At 40.6% G+C, this 23,248-nt stretch overlaps 1 protein-coding gene and 1 pseudogene across 2 annotated transcripts; both read right to left on the bottom strand.

The window, feature by feature from the left end:
• Nucleotides 1-3,154: 3,154 nt before the first annotated feature.
• Nucleotides 3,155-7,236, bottom strand: LOC135553323 (major histocompatibility complex class I-related gene protein-like; annotated as a pseudogene).
• A 155-nt stretch (nt 7,237-7,391) lies between these two features.
• LOC135552209 (H-2 class I histocompatibility antigen, L-D alpha chain-like) lies at nt 7,392-19,079 on the bottom strand. Of its 2 annotated transcripts, XM_064983705.1 has the most exons (9): nt 18,864-19,079; nt 14,705-14,977; nt 14,283-14,576; nt 13,899-14,183; nt 13,576-13,701; nt 13,405-13,428; nt 11,155-11,190; nt 10,899-10,976; nt 7,392-10,150 (listed from the first exon to the last, which is right to left on the bottom strand). In XM_064983705.1, the coding sequence occupies exons 1-9, from the start codon at nt 18,931-18,933 to the stop codon at nt 10,143-10,145; spliced, it is 1,194 nt and encodes a 397-aa protein (XP_064839777.1). In that variant the 5' UTR covers nt 18,934-19,079; the 3' UTR covers nt 7,392-10,142. The 2 variants fall into 2 exon arrangements, with proteins under 2 accessions (XP_064839777.1, XP_064839778.1); XM_064983706.1 differs by lacking the exon at nt 13,405-13,428.
• Nucleotides 19,080-23,248: the final 4,169 nt, after the last annotated feature.

The raw sequence follows: 23,248 nt of genomic DNA on the forward strand, positions 1-23,248 counted from the left end.
CTCCCCCGGGGTAGATTATACTCTCTGTCGGCTCCCGAACGTAAGGCTCTCGAGGATTATTTGTCGGTTTCGCTCGACGCCGGTACCATAGTCTCCTCCTCCTCTCCCGCCGGAGCGGGGTTTTTTTTTGTTCAGAAGAAGGACGGGTCCCTGCGCCCATGCGTGGATTATCGAGGGCTGAATGACATAACAGTTAAGAATCGTTATCCGCTTCCTCTTATGTCTTCAGCCTTCGAGATCCTGCAGGGAGCCAGGTTTTTCACCAAATTGGACCTTCGTAACGCCTACCATCTCGTGCGCATCAGGGAGGGGACGAGTGGAAGACGGCGTTTAACACTCCGTTAGGGCACTTTGAATACCGGGTTCTTCCTTTCGGCCTCGTTAACGCTCCAGCTGTCTTTCAGGCACTAGTTAACGACGTCCTGAGAGACATGCTGAACATTTTTGTTTTCGTTTACATGGACGATATCCTGATTTTTTCACCGTCTCTCTCGATTCATGTTCAGCACGTGCGACGCGTCCTCCAGCGCCTTTTGGAGAACTGTCTTTATGTGAAGGCTGAGAAGTGCACTTTTCATGCCGCCTCTGTCCCTTTTCTCGGTTCCGTTATTTCTGCTGAGGGCATTAAGATGGATCCCGCTAAGGTCCAGGCTGTCATTGATTGGCCCGTTCCTAAGTCACGCGTCGAGCTGCAGCGCTTTCTGGGCTTCGCTAATTTCTATCGTCGTTTCATCCGTAATTTCGGTCAGGTGGCAGCTCCCCTCACAGCCCTTACTTCTGTTAAGACGTGCTTTAAGTGGTCCGTTTCCGCCCAGGGAGCTTTTGATCTTCTTAAGAATCGTTTTACATCCGCACCTATTCTTGTTACACCTGACATCTCTAGTCAGTTTGTTGTTGAGGTTGACGCGTCAGAGGTGGGCGTGGGAGCCATTCTTTCTCAGCGCTCTCTCTCTGACGGCAAGGTCCATCCTTGCGCGTTTTTCTCTCATCGCTTATCGCCGTCAGAACGTAACTATGATGTTGGTAATCGCGAACTGCTCGCCATCCGCTTAGCCCTAGGCGAATGGCGACAGTGGTTGGAGGGGGCGACCGTTCCTTTTGTCGTTTGGACTGACCATAGGAACCTTGAGTACATCCGTTCAGCCAAACGACTTAATGCGCGTCAGGCTCGTTGGGCTCTGTTTTTCGCTCGTTTCGAGTTTGTTATTTCTTATCGTCCGGGCTCAAAGAACACCAAGCCTGATGCTTTATCTCGTCTCTTCAGTTCTTCTGAGGTCTCCACCGACCCCGAGGGGATTCTCCCTGACGGGCGTGTTGTCGGGTTGACTGTCTGGGGAATTGAGAGGCAGGTAAAGCAAGCACTCGCTCACACTCCGTCGCCGCGAGCTTGTCCTAGGAACCTTCTGTTCGTTCCCGTTCCTACTCGTCCGGCCGTTCTTCAGTGGGCCCACTCTGCCAAGTTAGCCGGCCACCCCGGCGTTCGGGGTACGCTCGCTTCCATTCGCCAGCGTTTCTGGTGGCCCACTCGGGAACGTGACGCGTCGATTTGTCGCCGCTTGTTCGGTCTGCGCGCAGACTAAATCTGGGAACTCTCCTCCTGCCGGCCGTCTCAGACCGCTTCCCATTCCCTCTCGACCGTGGTCTCACATCGCTTTAGATTTTATCACCGGACTGCCTTCATCAGCGGGGAAGACAGTTATTCTTACGGTTGTCGATAGATTCTCTAAGGCGGCTCATTTCATTCCTCTCGCTAAGCTCCCTTCTGCTAAGGAGACGGCTCAGATCATTATCGAGAATGTTTTCCGAATTCATGGCCTTCCGTCTGACGTCGTTTCCGACAGAGGTCCGCAGTTCACGTCTCAATTTTGGAGGGAGTTTTGCCGTTTGATTGGGGCTTCCGTCAGTCTCTCGTCCGGCTTTCATCCCCAGTCTAACGGTCAAGCCCGAACGGGCCAATCAGACTGTTGGTCGCATTTTACGCAGTCTTTCTTTTCGTAACCCTGCGTCTTGGTCAGAACAGCTCCCCTGGGCAGAGTACGCCCACAACTCGCTTCCCTCGTCTGCTACCGGTCTATCTCCTTTTCAGAGTAGCCTCGGGTACCAGCCTCCGCTGTTCTCATCTCAGCTCGCCGAGTCCTGCGTCCCCTCCGCTCAGGCTTTTGTCCAGCGTTGCGAGCGCACCTGGAAGGGGGTCAGGTCGGCACTTTGCCGTAATAGGGCGCAGACTGTGAGGGCCGCTAATAAGCGTAGGACCAAGAGTCCTAGATATTGTTGCGGTCAGAGAGTATGGCTCTCCACTCAGAACCTTCCCCTTAAGACAGCTTCTCGCAAGTTGGCCCCGCGGTTCATTGGTCCGTTCCGTATTTCTCAGGTCATTAATCCTGTCGCAGTGCGACTTCTTCTCCCGCGCTATCTTCGTCGCGTTCACCCGGTCTTCCATGTCTCCTGTGTTAAGCCCGTTCTTCGCGCCCCCGCTCGTCCCTCCCCCCATCCTTGTCGAGGGCGCACCCATCTACAGGGTTCGTAAGATTTTGGACATGCGCCCTCGGGGCCGTGGTCATCAGTACCTAGTGGATTGGGAGGGGTACGGTCCTGAGGAGAGGAGTTGGGTTCCCTCTCGGGACGTGCTGGACCGTTCGCTGATCGATGATTTCCTCCGTTGCCGCCAGGTTTCCTCCTCGAGTGCGCCAGGAGGCGCTCGGTGAGTGGGGGGGGTACTGTCATGTCTTGTTATGTCTGTTCCTGTCCTTTCTCTTCACTCTGTCTCTCTCTGCTGGTCTTTTTAGGTTACCTTCTCTGTCTCTCATTCTTCAGCTGTTCTACATCTCCCCTAACTAGCTCATTCACTCTTTCTCACCTGTTCTCTCTTCCCCCTCTGATTAGGTCTCTATTTCTCTCTCTGTTCCTGCTACTTTCAGTGTCTGATTCTCGTTTGTGTTTTTCATGCCAGAAGCAAGCTGTCGTCTCGTTTGCTTCCACCTTGTCCTATCCTGTCGGAGTCTGCCTGGCAGGTGCATCCTGCATTATACTAACGTTCTTTTGTTCCATTGACAACGTTGGAAGAGGATTTATGCCATTCCTGTTTTTTCATTAAAGAACTCTGTTTTCTGTTAAAACCGCTTTTGGGTCTTCACTCAAGTACATAACAGTGTGTGTGTAGTGGTTGAAATGAATGGGTACTCGGTTAAAATAAACAACCATAACATATTACGGTTCCAATACCAATTCATCTGGCATGAAGAAAAAAAAATCTATGAAAAACACAATGTTCATTTTCTATATATAAAGTGTTATTCAAGTGCTACATTTATTTTGGCTCATTTTATTCTCACAAGGAATCCCACTGCGATTTTCAAAAGAACAAAATGATCCAAAACTAAGAACTTCATTTCCAAGCCTATCTGATCAGAATGGTTAATGCTTGAAAGGGAATACATCCAGATTCACAGTGTTTGTTGATTAACAAAACAGAATCACACGTTCTTTGGTTTGGATGCGCTGTCAGTCACTTTAATGTCTGAGAGAATAGAGAGAGAAAGTCATTATGGGAATGGGTGCTTGCTTTTTATACTCAGGGCTATAGCTGCAGTAACAGTAGGATTTCTAATAACAATAATTTAGATAACTATAAATTACAGTAGAAGTTCAATATTACCAGAGTTGTGGGTGGACAAGGACCCATTTCACGAACCTAAAGAAATACATAGTAGTGGTGTGTTATTGTTACATGTCCATGTCGTCTCTTGATGTTGATATTTGTTGGGATGTTTGGGGATGTTGGTTAATATATGGTTTGTAGTGTCAAGGTCTGTAGTTGGATGCAGGGTGCTATGGCTGCTGGCACCAAATCTGTTAAGTGCTCAGATACTGTTTGTTATACAATCAACATCAAATAACACCAAAAAAAACCTGCAACTTTTAAGAATGAGATTGTGGAGGCCATGATTGAGTTACTTTTTTTATGTAAATGTTGGAGGAAATTATAGTTGAAATGATTAATTATGTATACATTCCAATCAGGACTGACTAGTCCAAATGCTATTATGTACTGTACATAATGAATTTTCTCTCTTGCTCCCATTCCCAATTGTATATAATATTGTCAGGAGTTTAGTAACAATGAAGGTCTGTTCCATTGTACAAATGGATGAACTATCTCCAGATGGCAGGGACGGACTATCTCCAGACTGTCTAGAATGCTGATTTATACTGACTGACCTTGACTTCAGGCGAGGAGGGAAGGCTCGAGAACTATAGGGCCTCTCTACCGGTGTCATGAAAGAGATAGAACATTTAGAAAACGCTGACGTCCTGTTCAGTTTATAACCTGTGGAAAAATGTGTATGTGGCAGTACTCACTTGAATTAAACGCTACTACCTGACTTTTAAGACTGGTCTCGATCTATTTCATGTAAAATAATAAAAGAGTGTGAATTTGGTTTTGGCTACAAAACATATAGGAATTTAGAATTCCTCTATCAGTAAAAGAAAAGGATAAATTATGTTATCTCCATGAGCCAGCATTGCCTCCCTGTCTAGACGTTCGTTGCTGCCTTGACCTGGAACAGCAGAACTAACATGAGCACTTCCATATTTCAGCTGCATTCACTATGTACTTAAGAAATATACAATTAAGTAACTGGCAGTACTTTTAAATAACATTAACAGAATCAGAGGACGTGGTGCTAGCGTCATCATGTATGACCTAGGCCTTTATTACTCCTGTATGAGTGGAGTAATACACTCATCCTGATCTGGTAGGTGTCGTCATCATTGGGTAGGACTCCTGTAGACTGCACTCCATCATGTTTGGTCAATGGGACACCATTCTTCTTCATTTGAATGAACACATCTCTGGGATAGAAACCTGTCGCCATGCAGGTCAGTCTTACATGTCCTGCAGTTTTGGCCTTTTTAGCAAATGCATAGACTTTTTGGAGGGGCTAAAGAGGGAATAAACAGAGAACATGAGTGTTTATTTTCTGTAATCTACATTTACACTATTTGAGGTTCAGATGACCATTCAAATGTCAGCTTGTTTGTAAATACTCACAGTCCTTATTAGTCTCTGAGTTCTTTGTACTCATATGCCATGAATTTGGAAAGCCAGTCCACACACTCCTTCTCCAGGTAGCCCTTGGTGTACTGGTTGAGGATCTGCACCCCGTCCCACTTCCTCTTAGTCGGCAGAGCTTGATCAACTGGGGCCACACACTGCATAGTGGCATCACAGATAGAACAATGAGACCGATATTTGAATGGATGTATAAATGTGAAGCATCCGGTTGGTGTTTCCGAGAGGAAGCCCACTGGTGGGCAGTAGGAGAAGATGGAACCAGATGGATTTTGGCTGACATTCTGCTAATGACAATACAGTTTTCTGTTCCCAAAACTAGAATCTGCTATGAACAGAGTGGACTAAGTTGTAGACTTTACCCTTTGCAAAAGTTTAAAAAAAATCTGTTTAGATTGAGTGCAAAGGCGAATTGAGTTATTGCACACGTGCACTTCAAAGTAGGAATTCCCTAACGGAAATATGCAGATGTATACTAGATCACGCCAATAGGATATCGCCAGCGCATGCTTGGCTCTGCCCACCTCCTTGCTTGTTCTGCCCACTATGAATAACTTTTTCCCATTGGAAACGACAAGCTGTGGTCCATCTTGGTTCTGATAACCATGTAAATCTCTCTCTGACAAGGTGACTTTTATCAATATGTATTGGGCTCCATTTTACTCTCAGATTTGAAAGTGCTAATTAGCATCAAAGTAGACATCATGCAAGAACACAAATCCCTGCAAACTCTAGCACGTCATCTTTAACTGTCAGCTTTTCTAACAGGTACATTTAAAGAAATGTATTAAATACTACATCTAGCTCACATTAGATAGTGAATCCAGAGATTCTTACTTTTGCCTTGATTAGGCAGTCTTGTCCAGATCATCATGGCATTTGTAGTTCTTTATGATAGCCACATTAGCAGCTAATTAGAATTTCATTTGTTGGGGGTAAATACAGGCAAATATATTGATAAAAATCACCTTGTCTGAGAGATTTAGTTATTTAGTTACGTCACGCCAGGGTAAGTCTACACAAAACAGCCCTTATGTTAAGTGTTAAGAAAATCCCCTATGGGTAAAATGAATGGTGGAAAAACAATTGGAACCATTTCCATTTGACCGCTAGATTTTATGGGTATTATGACTCATACTGTGGTACTCTATAGGAGGCAATGACACACCTATGTTCAAGTCCAGTCTTCTTTGCGCATTGCAGGTTAATTATCTTGGGAGTTTTAGTAAAATAACTACAGGATGTTGACGTTGACTTTGAACCACTGCTCCTTGCTCTTGCGTGACTGAGTGCCTTTTTCCCAGTAGTCTGCTGGCAGCTTCTCCCTCATCCAGTCCTGTTTGGAAATCTTCTTTGACACACTGTCATAGTAATCAATCTGTTTGTCATTCATCAGACTCATGGCAGAGAATTCACGGATACCAGGCATTTCTACTGGTTTGACAGGGCAGTGTAGATGTAATTCAGCGACCATTTCTCTAATGGTTACAAAATCCAGCAAATGGGTTAGTCACAACTCCTGGGTAGAGATGTAAAAGAAGTTTGGTAGAGATCGGAATAAAAAAATTAAAAAAGTTATGATAATCGATAATAGTTAGCATAGTAACATCATAGTAATCGTTTTGGTATGAAATCTAGACTAATAAATCAATCCATTATTACTTTGTTTGTTTAATTCAATTATGCATTAGACAAATTTGTGTTTCTGAAAGAGACTAAATAATACTAGAACAGAGACTAAGCACTTTTATGTGCCAGTCATACTAATCTTATCACCTGACAACTAGGAATTCCAACCAATGAAACTATCTTATCATGTTGCCAATTAAAAATTATTTTCTCAGGTGTGTAATCAATGAAACTTGCCAGCGGCAACAAGGAAACATCGCAAAATAAGGACCTTCAAAACTAGCCTACCATTAAACAACAAGCTGAAGTTGTCATCAATAATGACCTGAAAATATACAAGTACACAAAATTCTGTCTAATTTAAGTCCGCCCCACGATGCTATGACTGTGCGCTCTTAGCTTTCTCGAACAAGTAAACTCCTGTGTTGATCCTGATCATTAAGTTGAACAGGTGTTGCACAAAATCCAGTCTCTTCTCTGATGAAACTGTACTTCATAAGAAAGTCAAAACCTTGTCTTTGCACACCATTCATCATCAGAACTCTGTGCAAATTCGCTGTTGTTTACAATTCCGTTATCATTAGCCACTACTATCCTCCTGTAGATAAATTAATGTGGAATAGGCTGTACTTTTGGAACATTTTTGGCCTGGTAGACCATATTTTGAATGATAGAATGTGCAAAAAAGTGGCTTTTATAATTGTTTTTTTTTATTCAGAATAACAAATCATGCAGGATGTTTCAAAAGCATTACAGGTTACATGCATTGTGTGTGTGTGTGTGTGTGTGTGTGTGTGTGTGTGTGTGTGTGTGTGTGTACATCTGTAGGCATGTATATATGCAATAAGTCATGTAACAGTGGTTTAGTGAATTGTAACAGATTAATGCCATGAGAAATGAATGAAATCATTTTGTGAATGCATTTAGTCCACAGTTAAAGTTCATAATCCTAGAGTCCCTATTCATAAGAAAACGCTGACTATGTTTCTGGCATAAGATTTAAAAAAAATAAAAAATTGTATTGAGCTTCAAGACTGAATGTTGGAATTATTTGTGTTCTCCATAAATCAATGTTTACAAGGTGACATTAAAAGAAACTCCACTGCATATTAATTCAAGAGTGTAGCTTTGTCTTAGCTTGGTAACCCAGTGAACGGTTTTGAAATGGGCCCTAGATTGAAATAGGGTTGGCTTGCCTTCTCTAGTCACACGTAGGCTCAGTCACTGGTATACTTTACAAAGCCATTTTGGGTTTATTACCATTTAATTTGGGCATTTTTATTATTCAGAAATGTGGTGGGAACTCTGCCAGACTGTTTGCCAACTATTCCAAATGTCCAAACTGAATTTGATAAAAAGGCTTTTATTTATTCTGCACCATAGGCTTGGAACACCTTCCAAAATAGTTTAAACTGGAAGAACTTGTCCCGATTGGTGTTTTTAAAACATTGATGAAGGATTTTGTGGCTGATTCCTTGACCTGTCAATGTTTTTAATTTGCCATTTTATGATATCATTATGGCCACTACCATAAATGGTTTTTACTATTTTACTTTTAGTTTTTCATGTCGTCTGACTAATTGTGTACAACTTGGTGCTGCCCATCTTGGCCAGGATAAACAATCATAACAAACAATATTGCAAATACCCTAAGGATTATCAATGCTCTATAATATTAAACATCATAATAATTTGTACTTATATTTGCAGAAACGTAAAACAAGATATTGTTTGGCCAGAGGTATGAAAACATATCAGCATATACCTCTCGGCTTATATAACCCTGAAGCATTATACAAATACCTTAAAGATGCCTCTAAGAAACACCAATTGCAACAGTAAAATAATGAAATACACAACATAATACATTCACTACTATTCACTACAAAAGTTCACCTATTCTATTCAAGATCTAAATATTCCTGTTTCCAGTAATGAGCCTGAAGCCATAGATGAGAACATTTAAAATGTTGATCAACTATGAGGGTATTTCTTCACAGTATAAGCGCAGCAATGAGCACACGGCAGTAGGCTATAAGCGCAACAATGAGCACACGGCAGTAGGCTATAAGTGCAGTAATGAGCACACGGCAGTAGGCTATCAGCGCAAATTTTCCATTAGCAGGAGAACGCCATTCTCAAAAGTGACGACAAAGGTGATTATGCATGAAATGCTTTTTTTGTTTGTTTATAAAGGTGCATTTTTATGGAGAAAATTATCTTCCCCAAACTTCAAACTCACGCGCTGTGAAGACCAAGGAGCTCTCCAAACAGGTCAGAGACAAAGTTGTGGAGAAGTACAGACCAGGGTTGGGTTATAAAAAAACAATGAGACTAAAGATAACCCTGAAGGAGCTGCAAAGCTCCACAGTGTAGATTGGAGTATCTGTCCATCGGACCACTTTAAACCGTACACTCCACAGAGCTGGGCTTTACAGAAGTGGCCAGAAAAAAGCCATTGCTTAAAGTGTTCGTCAAAAGACATGTGGGAGACTCCCCAAACATATGGAAGAAGGTACTCTGGTCAGATGAGACTAAATTGAGTTTTTCAGCCATCAAGATAAACGCTATGTCTGGCGCAAACTCAACACCCCGAGATGAATAGCTATGCACACTCAAATGTTCAGTTTTTTTGTCTTATTTCTTGCTTGTTTCACAATAAAACATATTTTTCATCTTCAATGTTGTAAATCAAATGATACAAACCCCCCCAAAAAATCTATTTTAATTCCATGTTGTAAGGCAACAAAATAGGAATAATGTCAAGGGGGTGAATACTTTCGCAAGCCACTGTATATCACTCAAGAATAGTCTGATGGGTGACAATATCAGCCTATCACTGATAGGCTAATATTGTCACCCATCAGACTATTCTTGATTTAATCTTGTCTTTACATATACTAAATAGTTTGTGTGTGAAATTTGTTTTGATTTAGAATGGACCGTTATCATGAACCTGTATGGAAACAGGGGAAGCTGAAATAAATACGTCAGTAGACAATACTCCTGTTTTAAAGAGAAGCAATGTGCTTAATACTAGGATAGTTGACAAATATAGTCGGCCTAGCATATGGAAAGCTGATGGAATCCTATTTTTTACAATGACCATCATGCTATTTTCTCACGCAATTGCATAGCCTATAGAAATATTTGAGCAACATGAGCTCATGGGCTCTCATGAAGTGTTTGATTAGATTTGCATTAATCTCAGAGTGATTAAAGGGACAATAGTAGTTAGCCAGTTTGGTAGGCTACTAATGACCATCAGCAGCATCAGAGCTTGGAGAAGTCTAATTCGCGTGACGAAACGGTCATGTGGATTTTGACTGCCGTCATGACTCGTGGCCACACCGAAACAGCTCTCGCCATACTATAAAATTATGAAATGAATTGACTGTCCTTCATGGTCCGGTCAGGAAGTTTGGCCACCAACGGTCATCTAGACACCTGCACATAAATAGACAACATGGAAAATATGTGCATTATTAGATTGAACACATACATTACAGTGCAATGTTGTAAAATATTACCCATGACAATAATTGACATGACTCAGCTCTAATTACAAATGGATGGTGTCAAATACCAACTATGGGCTTCTGAGTGGTGCAGCGGTTTAAGGCACTGCATCTGAGTGCTAGACGCGTCACTACAGACCCTGGTTTGATTCCAGGCTGTATCACAACAGGCCGTGATTGTGAGTACCATAAGGGGGCGAACAATTGGCCCAGCATCGTCCGGATCAGGGTTTGGCCGGGCTAGGCCGTCATTATAAATAAGAATTTGTTCTTAACTGACTTGCCTAGTTAAATAAAGGTTGAATAAAAATGTTATTAAATTAACCAACCAGTGGTTTAGATCTTTAACTTTTGGTGATAAATCAAGTGTTATCCGTGACATTTTGAAAGTGATATTCCTTATGTTCTTAACTGTCTATTTATTGATAAATGCAAATTTTGTAGTAACCAATTCTAAGTGACAAACCAAAGCAGCATATAATTCACACTCGTTTTATGCCATCTCCATAATTACTCGTTAGGAAATTATTTTGGTAATAAACAAGCGACATTTCAATATTAGAGGAAACCAGAAGAACCCTTATAAGACTTGAGTTGGATATCACTGAATTATTCAACCATCCAAATTGCAAGTTGAAGAAGAGGTGACAGAAGGGTTGATATCAATCTAGACTTACTTCCCTGAGGCAGCATTGACTTCTTAACGTCCTCCTTACTGCCTCTGTCTGAGGACCCTGCGTTCTGGCTGCCTTGATCTGAAATAGTGGCAGAGGGAAACAGTCTTTCTACAGTCTCAAAAGTAATTAGAAAACAAATACAATCTAATTCTTGGATTGATATTAAGTATGGACACATGACTGTAAGTCGCTTTGGATAAAAACGTCTGCTTAATGTATTTTATTATTTATTATGGGTCAACGGATATTAGATTACCAGAGTCTGATGAGGTTCTGCTTTCATCATAAGTGGCTAATAAAAGGGAGAAAACAGTCACTCATTTCATTCCAGATATTACAAAAATATCTGTTTCAGTACAAGAAGATCATGTTGTAATAGGAGTTGAATGAATGACTAAAGTGTTTCAGACTTGTTCAGAATAAATGGGATCTTATTCAAAACCCAAAAGGTAAATCTAAACAGTATTGGTTGTTACATTGAACACCTTTTTAAGTTTAATGGCCAGATTGTTGTTCTGATATTAAAGCATCATATTGTCCTTATAACTTACGTCAAAAGTATGTTATATGTAACAATCAACCATTATGTTGATAAATGACATGTACAGTGCATTCAGAAAGTATTCAGACCCCTTCCCCTTTTACCACATTTTGTTAAGTTTCAGCCTTATAAAATTGATAAAGTTAAAAAAGAATCTCAATCTACACACAATACCCCATAATGAAAAAGCAATACATTTTTAGCTAATTTATAAAGATAAAAAATAACAGAAATACCTTATTTACCCAAGTATTCAGACCCTTTGCAATAAGAATCGAAATAGAGCTCAGGTGCACCGTATTTCCATTAATCATCCTTGAGATGTTTCTACAACTTGATTGGAGTCCACCTGTGGTAAATTCAATTGATTGGACATGATTTGGAAAGGCACACGCCTGTCTATATAAGGTCCCACAGGTGACATGTCCGAGCAAAAACCAGGCCATGAGGTCAAAGGAATTGTCCTGGGGAAGGGTACCAAAGAAATGTCTGCTGTATAGAAGGTCTCCAAGAACAGTTGCCTCCAGGAGGTGACCAAGAACCCAATGGTCACTCTGACAGAGCTCCAGAGATCCAATATGGAGATGCGAAAACCTTCCAGAAGGACAACCACACTCTACCAATCAGGCCTTTATGGTAGTGGCCAGATGGAAGCCACTCCTCAGTAAAAGGACATGACAGCTTGCTTGGAGTTTGCCAAAAGGCACTTAAAGGGCTCTGACCATGAGAAACAAGATACTCTGCTCTGATGAACCAAGATTGAACACTTTGGCCTGAATGCCAAGTGTCACGTCGGGAGGAAACCTGGCACCATCCCTACGGTGAAGCATGGTGGTGGCAGCATCATCATGCCGTGGGGAGGATTTTCAGCGGCAGGGACTGGGAGACGGGTCAACATTGAGGGAAAGATGAGCGGAGCAAAGTACAGGACCTCAGACTGGGGCAAAGGTTCATGTTCCAACAGGCCAACGTCCCCAAGCACACAGCCAAGACAACGCAAGAGTGGCTTTGGGACAAGGCTGTGAATGTCCTTGAGTGACCCAGCAGGAGCCCAGACTTGAACCTGATCAAACATCTCTGGAGACATGAAAACAACTATGCATCGACGCTCCCCATCCAAACTGACAGTGCTTGAGAGGATCTGCGATCTGGAGACATGAAAACAACTATGCATCGACGCTCCCCATCCAACCTGACAGTGCTTGAGAGGATCTGCAGAGAAAAACCAAAAACCGGTGTGCCAAGCTTGTAGCGTCACACCCAAGAAGACTCGAGGCTGTAATCGCTGCCAAAGGTGCTTCAACAAAGTACTGAGTAAAGGGTTTGAATACCTATGTAAATGTCTTATTTCAGTTTCACATTTCCATCATTTGCAAAACATGTCTAAACCCGTTTTTGCTTTGTCCTTATGGGGTATTGTGTTGTTGGGTTTAGAGAATATAAAATACAGGTATACTAATTCATGTCACTGATGGAGCGCTAAGGTTAAGAGGGTCTACACAAGAAGTTAAGGGTTATAGGAGGAAGGTATATAGTAGGTGCAACTAAGCTTGGAAGGAGTTGAGTGCAGGGAACACGATCGCATGTAGCAGTAGTGATAAACCGTTGAAGGCTCATATCACTTAGCTCCCCGCTTAGCAAGAATGATGCAATGTTTAGCGCTAAGGAGGAGACTCCACCCAAAGTGGGATATGAATACCACCACAGGGGAAGTCATGTCTGTGTCTGAATTATAGCTGTATCGACCCTTGGGAAGAATGAACCTTGGCTAAGCTTCTCTAGTGACAAGAGTTATTTACTCTGAAAATTAAAACCTAACAGTGTGCAGATTGAAGAGGGGGAAGAAACAATGTAATCCATTTTAGAATAAGGCTGTGACAAAACAAAATGTTGAAAAAGCCAAGGGGTCTGAATACTTTCCCGAATGTGCTGTATACAGACAGAGGGAGAGGCTGTGATACTAACCTCTAGTTCTCAAGCCAGGAATCACTTTGATGTGTAAAGAGAAAAATACATAGAAATGTTATAATACATTTGGATTTAGGCCGTAGTTCCCAACTTTCATAGCAGTACCGTTGATTAATCTTTTCTTAACATTTAACAAAAACAATTGAATTCATATAAATCAAGACCTACCAATTGTCCCTCTTTTGTGCAGAACAAAAAACAGGACCACCGAAACCAAGATCAGAACTACAATAATGGGGATGACTGCCTCAATGACTACAGCACCGAAACTACTGCAATCACAACATATTCCATCTGCAAAACAAAAGGCAGAGTATTTATAAAAAGCAACAATATGTAACCAGAAGCTAATTTCAGTTTTGTTCCTGCTTCACTTGCAAAGCTGTTGTTAATATGCTGTTCAGTTAAAATTAAAATTGTTTCCTGTGTCAATAACACTAAACCATATTAACCATCAATAACAACACTAAACCAAATTAGCCATACTTTACCCCATTTTCCCACAATTGGCTCCTTCAATGCTGTATGGTTGACAAAGCATTCATAAGTTTTCTTATCTGCCTCTGGGATCTGCACACTCATCCTGATCTGGTAGGTGTCATCATCATTGGGTAGGACTCCTGTAGACTGCACTCCATCACGTTCGGTCAATGGAACACCATTCTTCTTAATATGCATAATCACATCTTTGGGATAGAAACCTGTGGCCATGCAGGTCAGTCGGACATGTCCTGCAGTTTTGGCCTTTTTAGCAAATACATAGACCTTTGGAGGGGCTAAAGAGGGAATAAACAGAGAACATTAATATTATTTCTGATCTCACATGTACAAATGGTTGTTTTTTGTTTGTTAGGCTATACTATTTAAGTACTCACAATCAGCCCTACTGAATTCTCTGTCCTCATATTTCATGAATTTGGAAAGCCAGTCCACGCACTCCTTCTCCAGGTAGCCCTTGGTGTACTGGTTGAGGATCTGCACCCCGTCCCACTTCCTCTTAGTCGGCTGAGCTTGAACAACTGGGGCCACCCACTGCATAGTGGCATCATCAAAGGCCAGGAAGTCGTCACCATCGTAGCTGTACTGGTCTGTGCCCTTTATGAATTTCAATGTGCCGTCACTCTGTCGGTCAATCTCACAGCCATGTTTCCACTGAAGGATATGGACATCTGAGAGGAAAAACAAATAGAATAGGAGAGGGAATGACTCACCTATGTTATGGTCAAGTCTGGGAGTTTTGGTAAAATATCTACAGTAGGCTGTGTAGAGTGACACAAATGCAAGTGTTGTTTCTCACCAGTGTTGTTGTGCCTCATGCGATCCATCAGGATGTTGACGTTGACTTTGAACCACTGCTCCTTGCTCTTGCGTGACTGAGTGCCTTTTTCCCAGTAGTCTGCTGGCAGCTTCTCCCTCATCCAGGCTTGTTTGGGAATCTTCTTCTTTGCCACACTGTCATAGTAATCAATCTGTTTGTCATTCATCAGACCCATGGCAGTGAACTCATGGATACCAGGCAATTCTACTGGCTTTGACAGGGCAGTGTAGATGTAAGTCAGGGAGTAGATGTCTGTAGGGAAAACATTTAAACATGGCGATAATTTGTCTGAATCTGCCTTCTCTCCATGTTACTCAGACAATGCTGTAAAACATGAAACGGAAATTACTGTATGTCAAATATTTCTCTATTATACTGTAGGTCTGTAATGGCAAACAAAACAATGTATTCAATTAATAGTGTCAAAGAGGCTCTGCATTAGGTTGTCTAAATGGTAGGTGACATAAAAGAACAAATAAGCCCACACTAGTGCATTAGTGAGAAGTGGGACACATTCTGCAACTTAGAAATCAATCTATTTCCTATTAATATATTAAAGGGATACTTCTGGATTTTGGCAATGAGGCCCTTTATCTACTTCCCCAGTCAGATGAACTCATGGATACCAGCTGTATGTCTATGTGTCCAGTATTAAAGAAGTTAGAGGTAGTTTCACAAGCCAATTTCTAACTAGTGTTAGTGCAATGACTAAAAGGCTATGGGTACAGCTCGTTAGCGTTGGCTCGCGAAAGTACCTCTTAACTTATCATACTGGATGCAGATACCTAAAAATGGTCTCCACGAGTTCATCTGACTCTGGGGAAGTAGATAAAGGGCTTCATTGATAAAGTCCTGAACTATCCCTTTAACACAACACCACCCGACCTCAAGTAGTTCGGACCTCTTCGTGTAATGATTAAGGTGTTGGCTTGACAGCTGCTAGATCCTGGTTTGAGTCCCGGTCGGGACTATCCTCCAGAATCGCTACCATATCAAGCAAATTCTTTCCTTTGTTCGTTTATTGTTTTTATATCGTATTTTAAATGTGTGACTGTCCTTGTGTAGAAGTGTTTGTTTTTTTAAATAATTTTTTATTAACAAATAACAAACAAAAAGAGGAAGTCACATGCAAATAAGTATACATAAACTATTTACATTTCCAGGAATCCTAAACAAACAAATCATTAATAATACAAGTTTTAAATTGCCTTTTAGTTTTTCATTTTAGTTAAAGTAGTGCCGTATTGTTTAAATTCATTTATAAAGTGAAGTTAGGTTTTGAATTAGACCATTTGCATTTGTGAATATGAAATTGACCTAGTATTATTAGCAGTATAATTAAATATACTACATCTTTATCTACATCAAAATACCTCAAATAAATTATAGCAAAACCATGAAATAGTACAAGTCCTATTTTTTTTGTAACAAAATTCTGTATGGCAAATTCTACTATAAAAACAGGCAAAAAACAAATGCTTAATGGTCTCCTCCATTCCACAGAAATCACATTAATATTCAGCTTGAATCTTGCCAAAACATGTGTCACAGGATAGATTCTATGCAACATTGTAAATGAAACTTCCTTCACCTTGTTACTGATACAATATTTGTTAGCAATTTTCCATGCTTTCCCCCATTGTATTTCACCATAGATATTTGACCAAAATAATCTTGTTGAGGGAATAGTATCAAACAATATTCCTAATCTGTTTATAACTACATTTATCTTTGATGTTAATATTGCCAATGAATATATTCATGTAAAGCTATGTTACTTACATCAACCACAAAGGAATTTAAAAGAGATACAACCCCCCTTGGAATTGCATCAAAAACAATTGCATATTTTAAACTTATCAAGAAATTCCCCGTATGAGAGTAGACATCCATCCTCATTCAGTAACTGACCAAACAAAATAATTTTATTTTCAAAACTGTTATGAAAAAAAATACATTTTTTAAATCGTATATCTTTGTTGTTCCATGTAAAGTATCTGTGAGGGGAAAAATTGTGTTTATACGCTAACATCAAGCTACATTTGCCTGCTTTTGGAATTTGGCCAACTGTTCTGGGATTTTATAAACATCTAAATTACATTGAAGCAAAAATTCTAAACCACTAACAGAGTCAAATAAATACTTAGGGAAGACATTCCAAATACTGTTCTTAACATACTTCAGAATCCAATTTATTTTAAAAGTATTATTTAGAGTATTGAAATCTAAAAACCACAAGACTTCCTTGTTCTTGGATATTAGTGAGAATATCTTTTCGTAGATAGTGAGGCTTGTTCCTCCAAATAAAATTATAAAGAATCTCATCTAAGTCCTTTACAATTTTAGGGGATAATTCAAGTAATGACGAGACATACACCGATCTGGATAACCCTTCAGCTTTGGAAAATAAAACAACTGTATAACGAAATATCTCTAAGCAACCAGAGGTTCAATTTCTTTGTTTTCTCAATAATGGGCTTAAAGTTTAATTCTCTCCTTTGTTTTTCATCCTTGCATATAACAATTCCAAGATAAGTCACCTTATCTTTAACTGGGATACCATATACTTCCTGTAAAACACAAGCCTTGAGTGGAAATAAGACTGACTTGATATTATTTTGAAACCCGCAACTAAGGAAAAGTCTTCAATACAGGAAACTGCATTATAAACCTCATTCCTGTTTCTTAAAAGTATGGTGGTATCAGCCAGTTGACATAGTATAAATTCATTGCCAAGTGCTGAAACACCTTAAATTCCGTGAATTTCCCTTCCATTAACAAAGCCTTGGCTCCCGCAAAGTTTGCACTTTTCCCTTCCTTCCTTGCTCTCTCAAATCATCGGCCACAGTCTATTCCGAGCTTCTTTGTCAAATGCTGTCAGATCCTTCTTGAGCCTCAGTTTGTTCTTTTTTTTTTAAATAGTAATTCTTTGCACTTTTCCATGTCATATCCCTCACTGTCCTGGAGATGAATCTCATGATCACTGGTCGTGGTGGCTGGTTGTTTTCCCCATCTCTCAGCCTACCCAGGCGGTGCACTGCATCCAGAGAACCTGCAACATTTCGCTCCTCCTCCGGGACTCCATTTCAGTGAGTTTCTTCTCCTGCTTTGCATCCTGAATTTTCAATGTTGCGTTCTGCTGCTTCAGAGTTTACTTACTCAGCATTGAAAATCAATTTCTTCAGGTTAACAATACTGATAGTGTTCTTTTTCACCAAATCCATGATGTCATCTACGCTCTTCTTGATTTTAGATGTGATGCTCCTGTAGCTGGCTCATTGATGGTTAACGTCTCAGCTTCTTTGGAAGTTGCTCCTTGGGTGGGGTATTCAGGTGTGATTCACATTCACCCCCCCCCCCCTTTTTTTTTTACACTGCAAGCATATGAGTGCGTTTCAACAATGCCTCTTTTCAGGCTAACTACACACGCTAAAACTTTTCGATAGCTAGCATGTTCGTTGGAAATCGTCAAATATATTTCAATGGCTTGATTAATTACAAAGTTATTCAAAATAGCTACATTGTATGGTTATATATCATTGAAAAAAAACAAATTGCAACTGCAGTCTAAAACTAAACTGAGAAAACCCTAAAATTGTTCCTCAGCTAGAAATGTCACACCCTCTCATGCCACCATCTTGAGCGCCCCCAAATTAAGTGGATAAGGGTTGTGTTAGTTGTCAAGCTGTCTTTTTTTGTGGATCCCAGGAAGAGTAGCTGCTGCTAAACAAATAGACAAATTGTAAAATTCCAGTAGTCATTATCAGTATATAGCCTACAGTATAATTGCAAACAAACTTACTTTCGCATGTTCTTTGTGATTTAAAAAAAAAAACTAGATAATGCTATGCCTTGTTGGTCTAAGCAAAGTAAAAAAGCTCATGTATGTAATGTTTCCTTACAAATGTGTGTTATTGCACCGTTCCTGGCCTGTAAGTGCGCAATAGCTTTCCAGTAACCGATACAAAAAAACAAAAAAAAGGCGACTATAAATACTACATTGCAATTACAACAAGTTGACTATTATGCTGATAGACCACAGCAGTATATACGGTAAGCGATTTTAATATTTTTATTATTTTGCCACGCCTGGCTGTAAACGTTTACTTTCACTTTTGATATCGAGTACACAACTTACCGCTTTGGCTCCGGCAAATACATTCTAGTGAAAAATATAAAACAAAAAACATCAAATTAGGTCTATACATCTTGCTAATTAAACTACAGCCGTTTTCTTCAGCTATATCCCTATTATAGTATATGTTGATGGAAAGCTCCTTTAAAAATGTTGCGTTCTTTGCCCTTTGAAGAGTATTTCTAGCCAATAGAGATGGGTCGTTTGCGAACGAGTCGGCTCTTAAAGCTGGCACTTGTAGGTGAACGTTGGGAGCCGACTCGCGTATCAGAACAGCCGAATCTATTTATAAAAAATTAAAACAATAATCAAAAGATTCAAATGAATATTGTTACGAATCCCTTTTGGCCCGACAGTCTAGTGGAGATGGTAACGAGACCCGTAACATAACTCATTATTATAGTGAAAATGTGAGAATGAAATAACCACAGACAACTAAATTACCGTCAAACACATGGTTTATTAGAAAACACACGGCAATGGGGGGGGGAAGCAGGAAAAGGGGCTGAGCTGGACCCAAGGAAAGAAACAAGCATCCAAAACACCCCTAAGCTAGACAAGCCTATGGCTAGCCTAACTAGCCAAAAATACAGTGGGTGGTCCGCCCAGTTCTAACTAGTGTTTTTAACAAAAAAACACGGATAGTGTATGCCCATGGGCAACTTTTCTTGGTTCCCCTTTTCCCACCAGCAAACACCATAACCAAAAACAATACTCACAGGTGAGGACAAAGTGATATGGAGGTCCTCAAACAAAAGATAACTTAATACATAAAGAGAGACATAGTAGGAGTGGGTGAACCAGAGCGATCTACAGACATATGGCATTTACAGAGAAATTGAGCTCTAGCTAGAGCAAACAACTGACAGGGTTTTTAAACCAAGGGAAAGGAACTGTGATTGGGTAGGAAACAGTAGGAGGTGTGTCTTCTGATTGATGATTGATTGGGGAGTGATGATTTTCACCTGTGAAAGGAGAAGGAGAGAAAAGAACACAGGACACATACACACACACCCACAGGATACCTGTATCCGTAACAAATATAATTAACTAATTTAAAGAAAGCAAAAATAAAGAAAATAATATAGGCCTAAATGCTCAAGCCACACATTCGTTCTGACTGTCTGCTCAGACTGACAGCCTCACCTGTTGTTCCTGTCAATCAGACAAGCAGTGTCAACCAATGAACCAAAGATGCGTGAGGGAGGGTTCACTCACAGTCACACACTTAGCAGCCAAAGAGAGAGAGGAAGGACAGCTGTGAAAACAACAGCTGGAAAATTAGTCAGAAGCATAGTAGCATTTGGATGCATTTTAATAACGTAGACAATGTTAAAGCACAGTGGAAAATTTGCCAACACAAAATCTCATATTAAGCCGGTTCTACGCACAACCTACACCGGCATATGCGAACTGTGCACCCAACTGTGAAGCTAGCTGTAGTGGAGCTTCGAGAAACTAGCGGGCCTGCTAGTGATAGTGGTGGAGCCAGCACCTCCACACCTGGAGAAGAATCCACTCACTCAAATAGGCCTACTCCGCGACCCACAGCAACGCAGTCTTCTATGGACCAGTTTATGCCTAAGTGTATGTTTGTAGCAAAACGAGGCCAAATTGATATTGCATTGGCTAAAATGATTGCCACCGATTTTCAGCCATTTTCGATCATGGAGGACAGAGGTTTTTAGAAATTAAAGCAATAGTCTAAATCAAGTGCACACAATTCCAAGCAGGAAAACCCTTTCAAAATCACTTATTCCACAACTGTATGAGAGCACACAGGCTTCAGTGCGGGAAGAGTCCAAAAAGCTACTGCAGTTTGCCTTACCACTGACTGCTGGACATCAAGGGTAACCATTTCTTACATGTTGCATGTCACTTCATTGAAGACTTGTCGATGTCTAGCTGTCTTCTGGACTGCTTTGAGTTTAGCGACAGATACACCTCAGAGAACTCTGCAGAGTAACTGTTGAGAGTGGCCAGAGAATGGCAAGTAGATGGAAAAGTGGTCTGTTGTGTTAGCGACAATGCAGCTAACCTAACCAAATTTTAAAATGGACCCATCTTCCATGTCTTGCCCACACAATCAACCTGATTGTAATAGATGCTCTGAAGGTGATGAAGCCCACTGTGGAGAAAGTGAAAGCAGCTGTGGATTACTTCCACAGGAGCACAGTAGGTGCTGAAAACTAAAGTCTACACAACGCCAGATGGGGATGCCTGAGCTGAGGCCTAAACAAGACCGCATGCACTACAAGGTGGAATTCAACATTTTATATGTTGATGCGGTTTCTTGAGTCAAAAGATGCCGTCATCTCTACCCTGGCCATTGTCAATGCACCTGTTGATGCTCTGACCCAAGAGGAATGGGAGTTGGTGGAGGAGTTGTGCAGAGTCCTGGAACCCTTTGAGCAGGTCACTGTGGAGGTCAGTGGAGGGAGGTACAGTAAGCAGTTATTACTACATCATTATTTAATCAAGTATTATATATGTATATGAGCAGTAGATGAGAATGTAGTATCAGTAGACAAAACATGAACCTGAACTAATACGTTACTGTTCTCTCTTTTCAGCTATGTGACAGCCTCAAAACTGATACTCCTGTGTCAGGGTCTGCAGTGAATTACTGCCAGCCACCAGAGAGAAGCAAATGTAATCACAGTACAAGTGACAGAGTTGATGGACACCCTATGTTCATCAATGGACAGAAAGTGCCACAGAATGGAATATAATCACGTGCTATCAGAAACCGCTGCAGTTGACCCCAGGTTTAAGAAGTTAGCCTTCAGTGATGCCAGAGCGATTGATGAGGCTCTTCAAAGAATAACCTCAGCAGCAGGGAGGGACAGCCCCAGCAGTCAGCTGGCTCAGACACCAGGGCAACAGGAAGAAGAGGGATCAGATGGAGTAGAAGCACCAGCAATAGTGCCACAAACATCTACTGTTTGGATGCTGTTTTGCGAGAGAGCAACTGGGGATGCAGCACGAAGGAATCTCAGCAGATGCCATAATGGAGGTCCGATCCTATTTAGAGGAGCCCCTCCTCCAAAGATCTGCAGATCTTCTGAGCTGGTGGAAGAACAAGGCCTCTGTCTACCCACGGCTTACTAAAGTCATGACAGGGAGACTCTGCATAGTGGCCACATCTGTTCCCTCTGAGAGGTTCTTCTCAAACACGGGACAAATAATTACTGACAGAAGAAACAGCATCAGCCTATGGAAAGTGAGGCCGCTTGCATTTCTGAATACAAATCTCTCACAAAAGCTAAATCTGGTCAGCATTGCTGTGTGCTGCTGGTTATTACATGGCAATAAAGAAGAGAGAGAAAAGAAGGACCAGTTTAATGTTTTAAGTGGGATGCTGCAGTTTTACACTATTTATTTTTATTTGATATGGTGCAATATTCTATTATTCTGTTCAGATTGTATTCGTTTAGAATGGTTAGATTTATATACATTAACAAGTTATACTTTAAATGCAAATGTTAAATAACATTATTTTTCATAACAAACCAATGAATTTTTAAATACATTTTGGTGAAGGTAGAGTAAGATTTCATGTAATACTTTAATTAGAATTGTTTTAACACCAATCATAGTCAAACTATCGCAAACTGTTTGACTTGAAAAAATACAAAACATATTTTTTAAAGAGCCGTTTGGTGAGCTGAGCCGAACGAGACGACTCACTGAAAAAAGCCAGAATGCCCATCACTACTAGCCAATGATTTTCTAAGGCTGAAATTAACCTAGCTGTTGTCAGGTAAAATAGAGTGTAGGAGGTTTCCGCGGATGTATGCTGTTGCGTCATACTGCGGAAAAAGAAAAGACTTTGAAAATATAATAACAGGTTTTTACTTGAAATCAAATATTTAATCATATCCATAGACTAAGTAAAGGACAAAAAATAAATACATGTATTCTTACAACTCACATTTTTATTTGACGTACTTAAACTTTTGAAACTGTTGTCACTGACATTTCATGTGAGGTAATTTTTATTTGTTTATTTGCTTTAATGTTATTTTATACTTGTAATGATGTCCTATGTTCATTTGTTATTGTATTGCAATTTGACATTTAAATGTAAAAAAATATAAAGGCTATCAAAATACAGTGATTTTTCACCTTAGGTGAAATGGATAACTTAAATCATGGACAACATAACAAACATTCACATACCCTCAATCATTTTATTATGTAACAATTATGATACATTGACAGACATTTTCTGACCACTTGGTAAACTTTCTGTTTATCAGTTTGTCAGTCTCTTTCTCTGATGATACATATCTCATCATAATGTAATGATTGATTGCTCTGACATAAGTGTCAATCAGTACATCTCTACTGTCAACTCATCCCTCCCTTCATCATCTTCATCCTCC

The sequence above is a fragment of the Oncorhynchus masou genome, chromosome 13 (assembly GCF_036934945.1).
Source record: "Oncorhynchus masou masou isolate Uvic2021 chromosome 13, UVic_Omas_1.1, whole genome shotgun sequence".
NCBI lineage: Eukaryota > Metazoa > Chordata > Actinopteri > Salmoniformes > Salmonidae > Oncorhynchus > Oncorhynchus masou.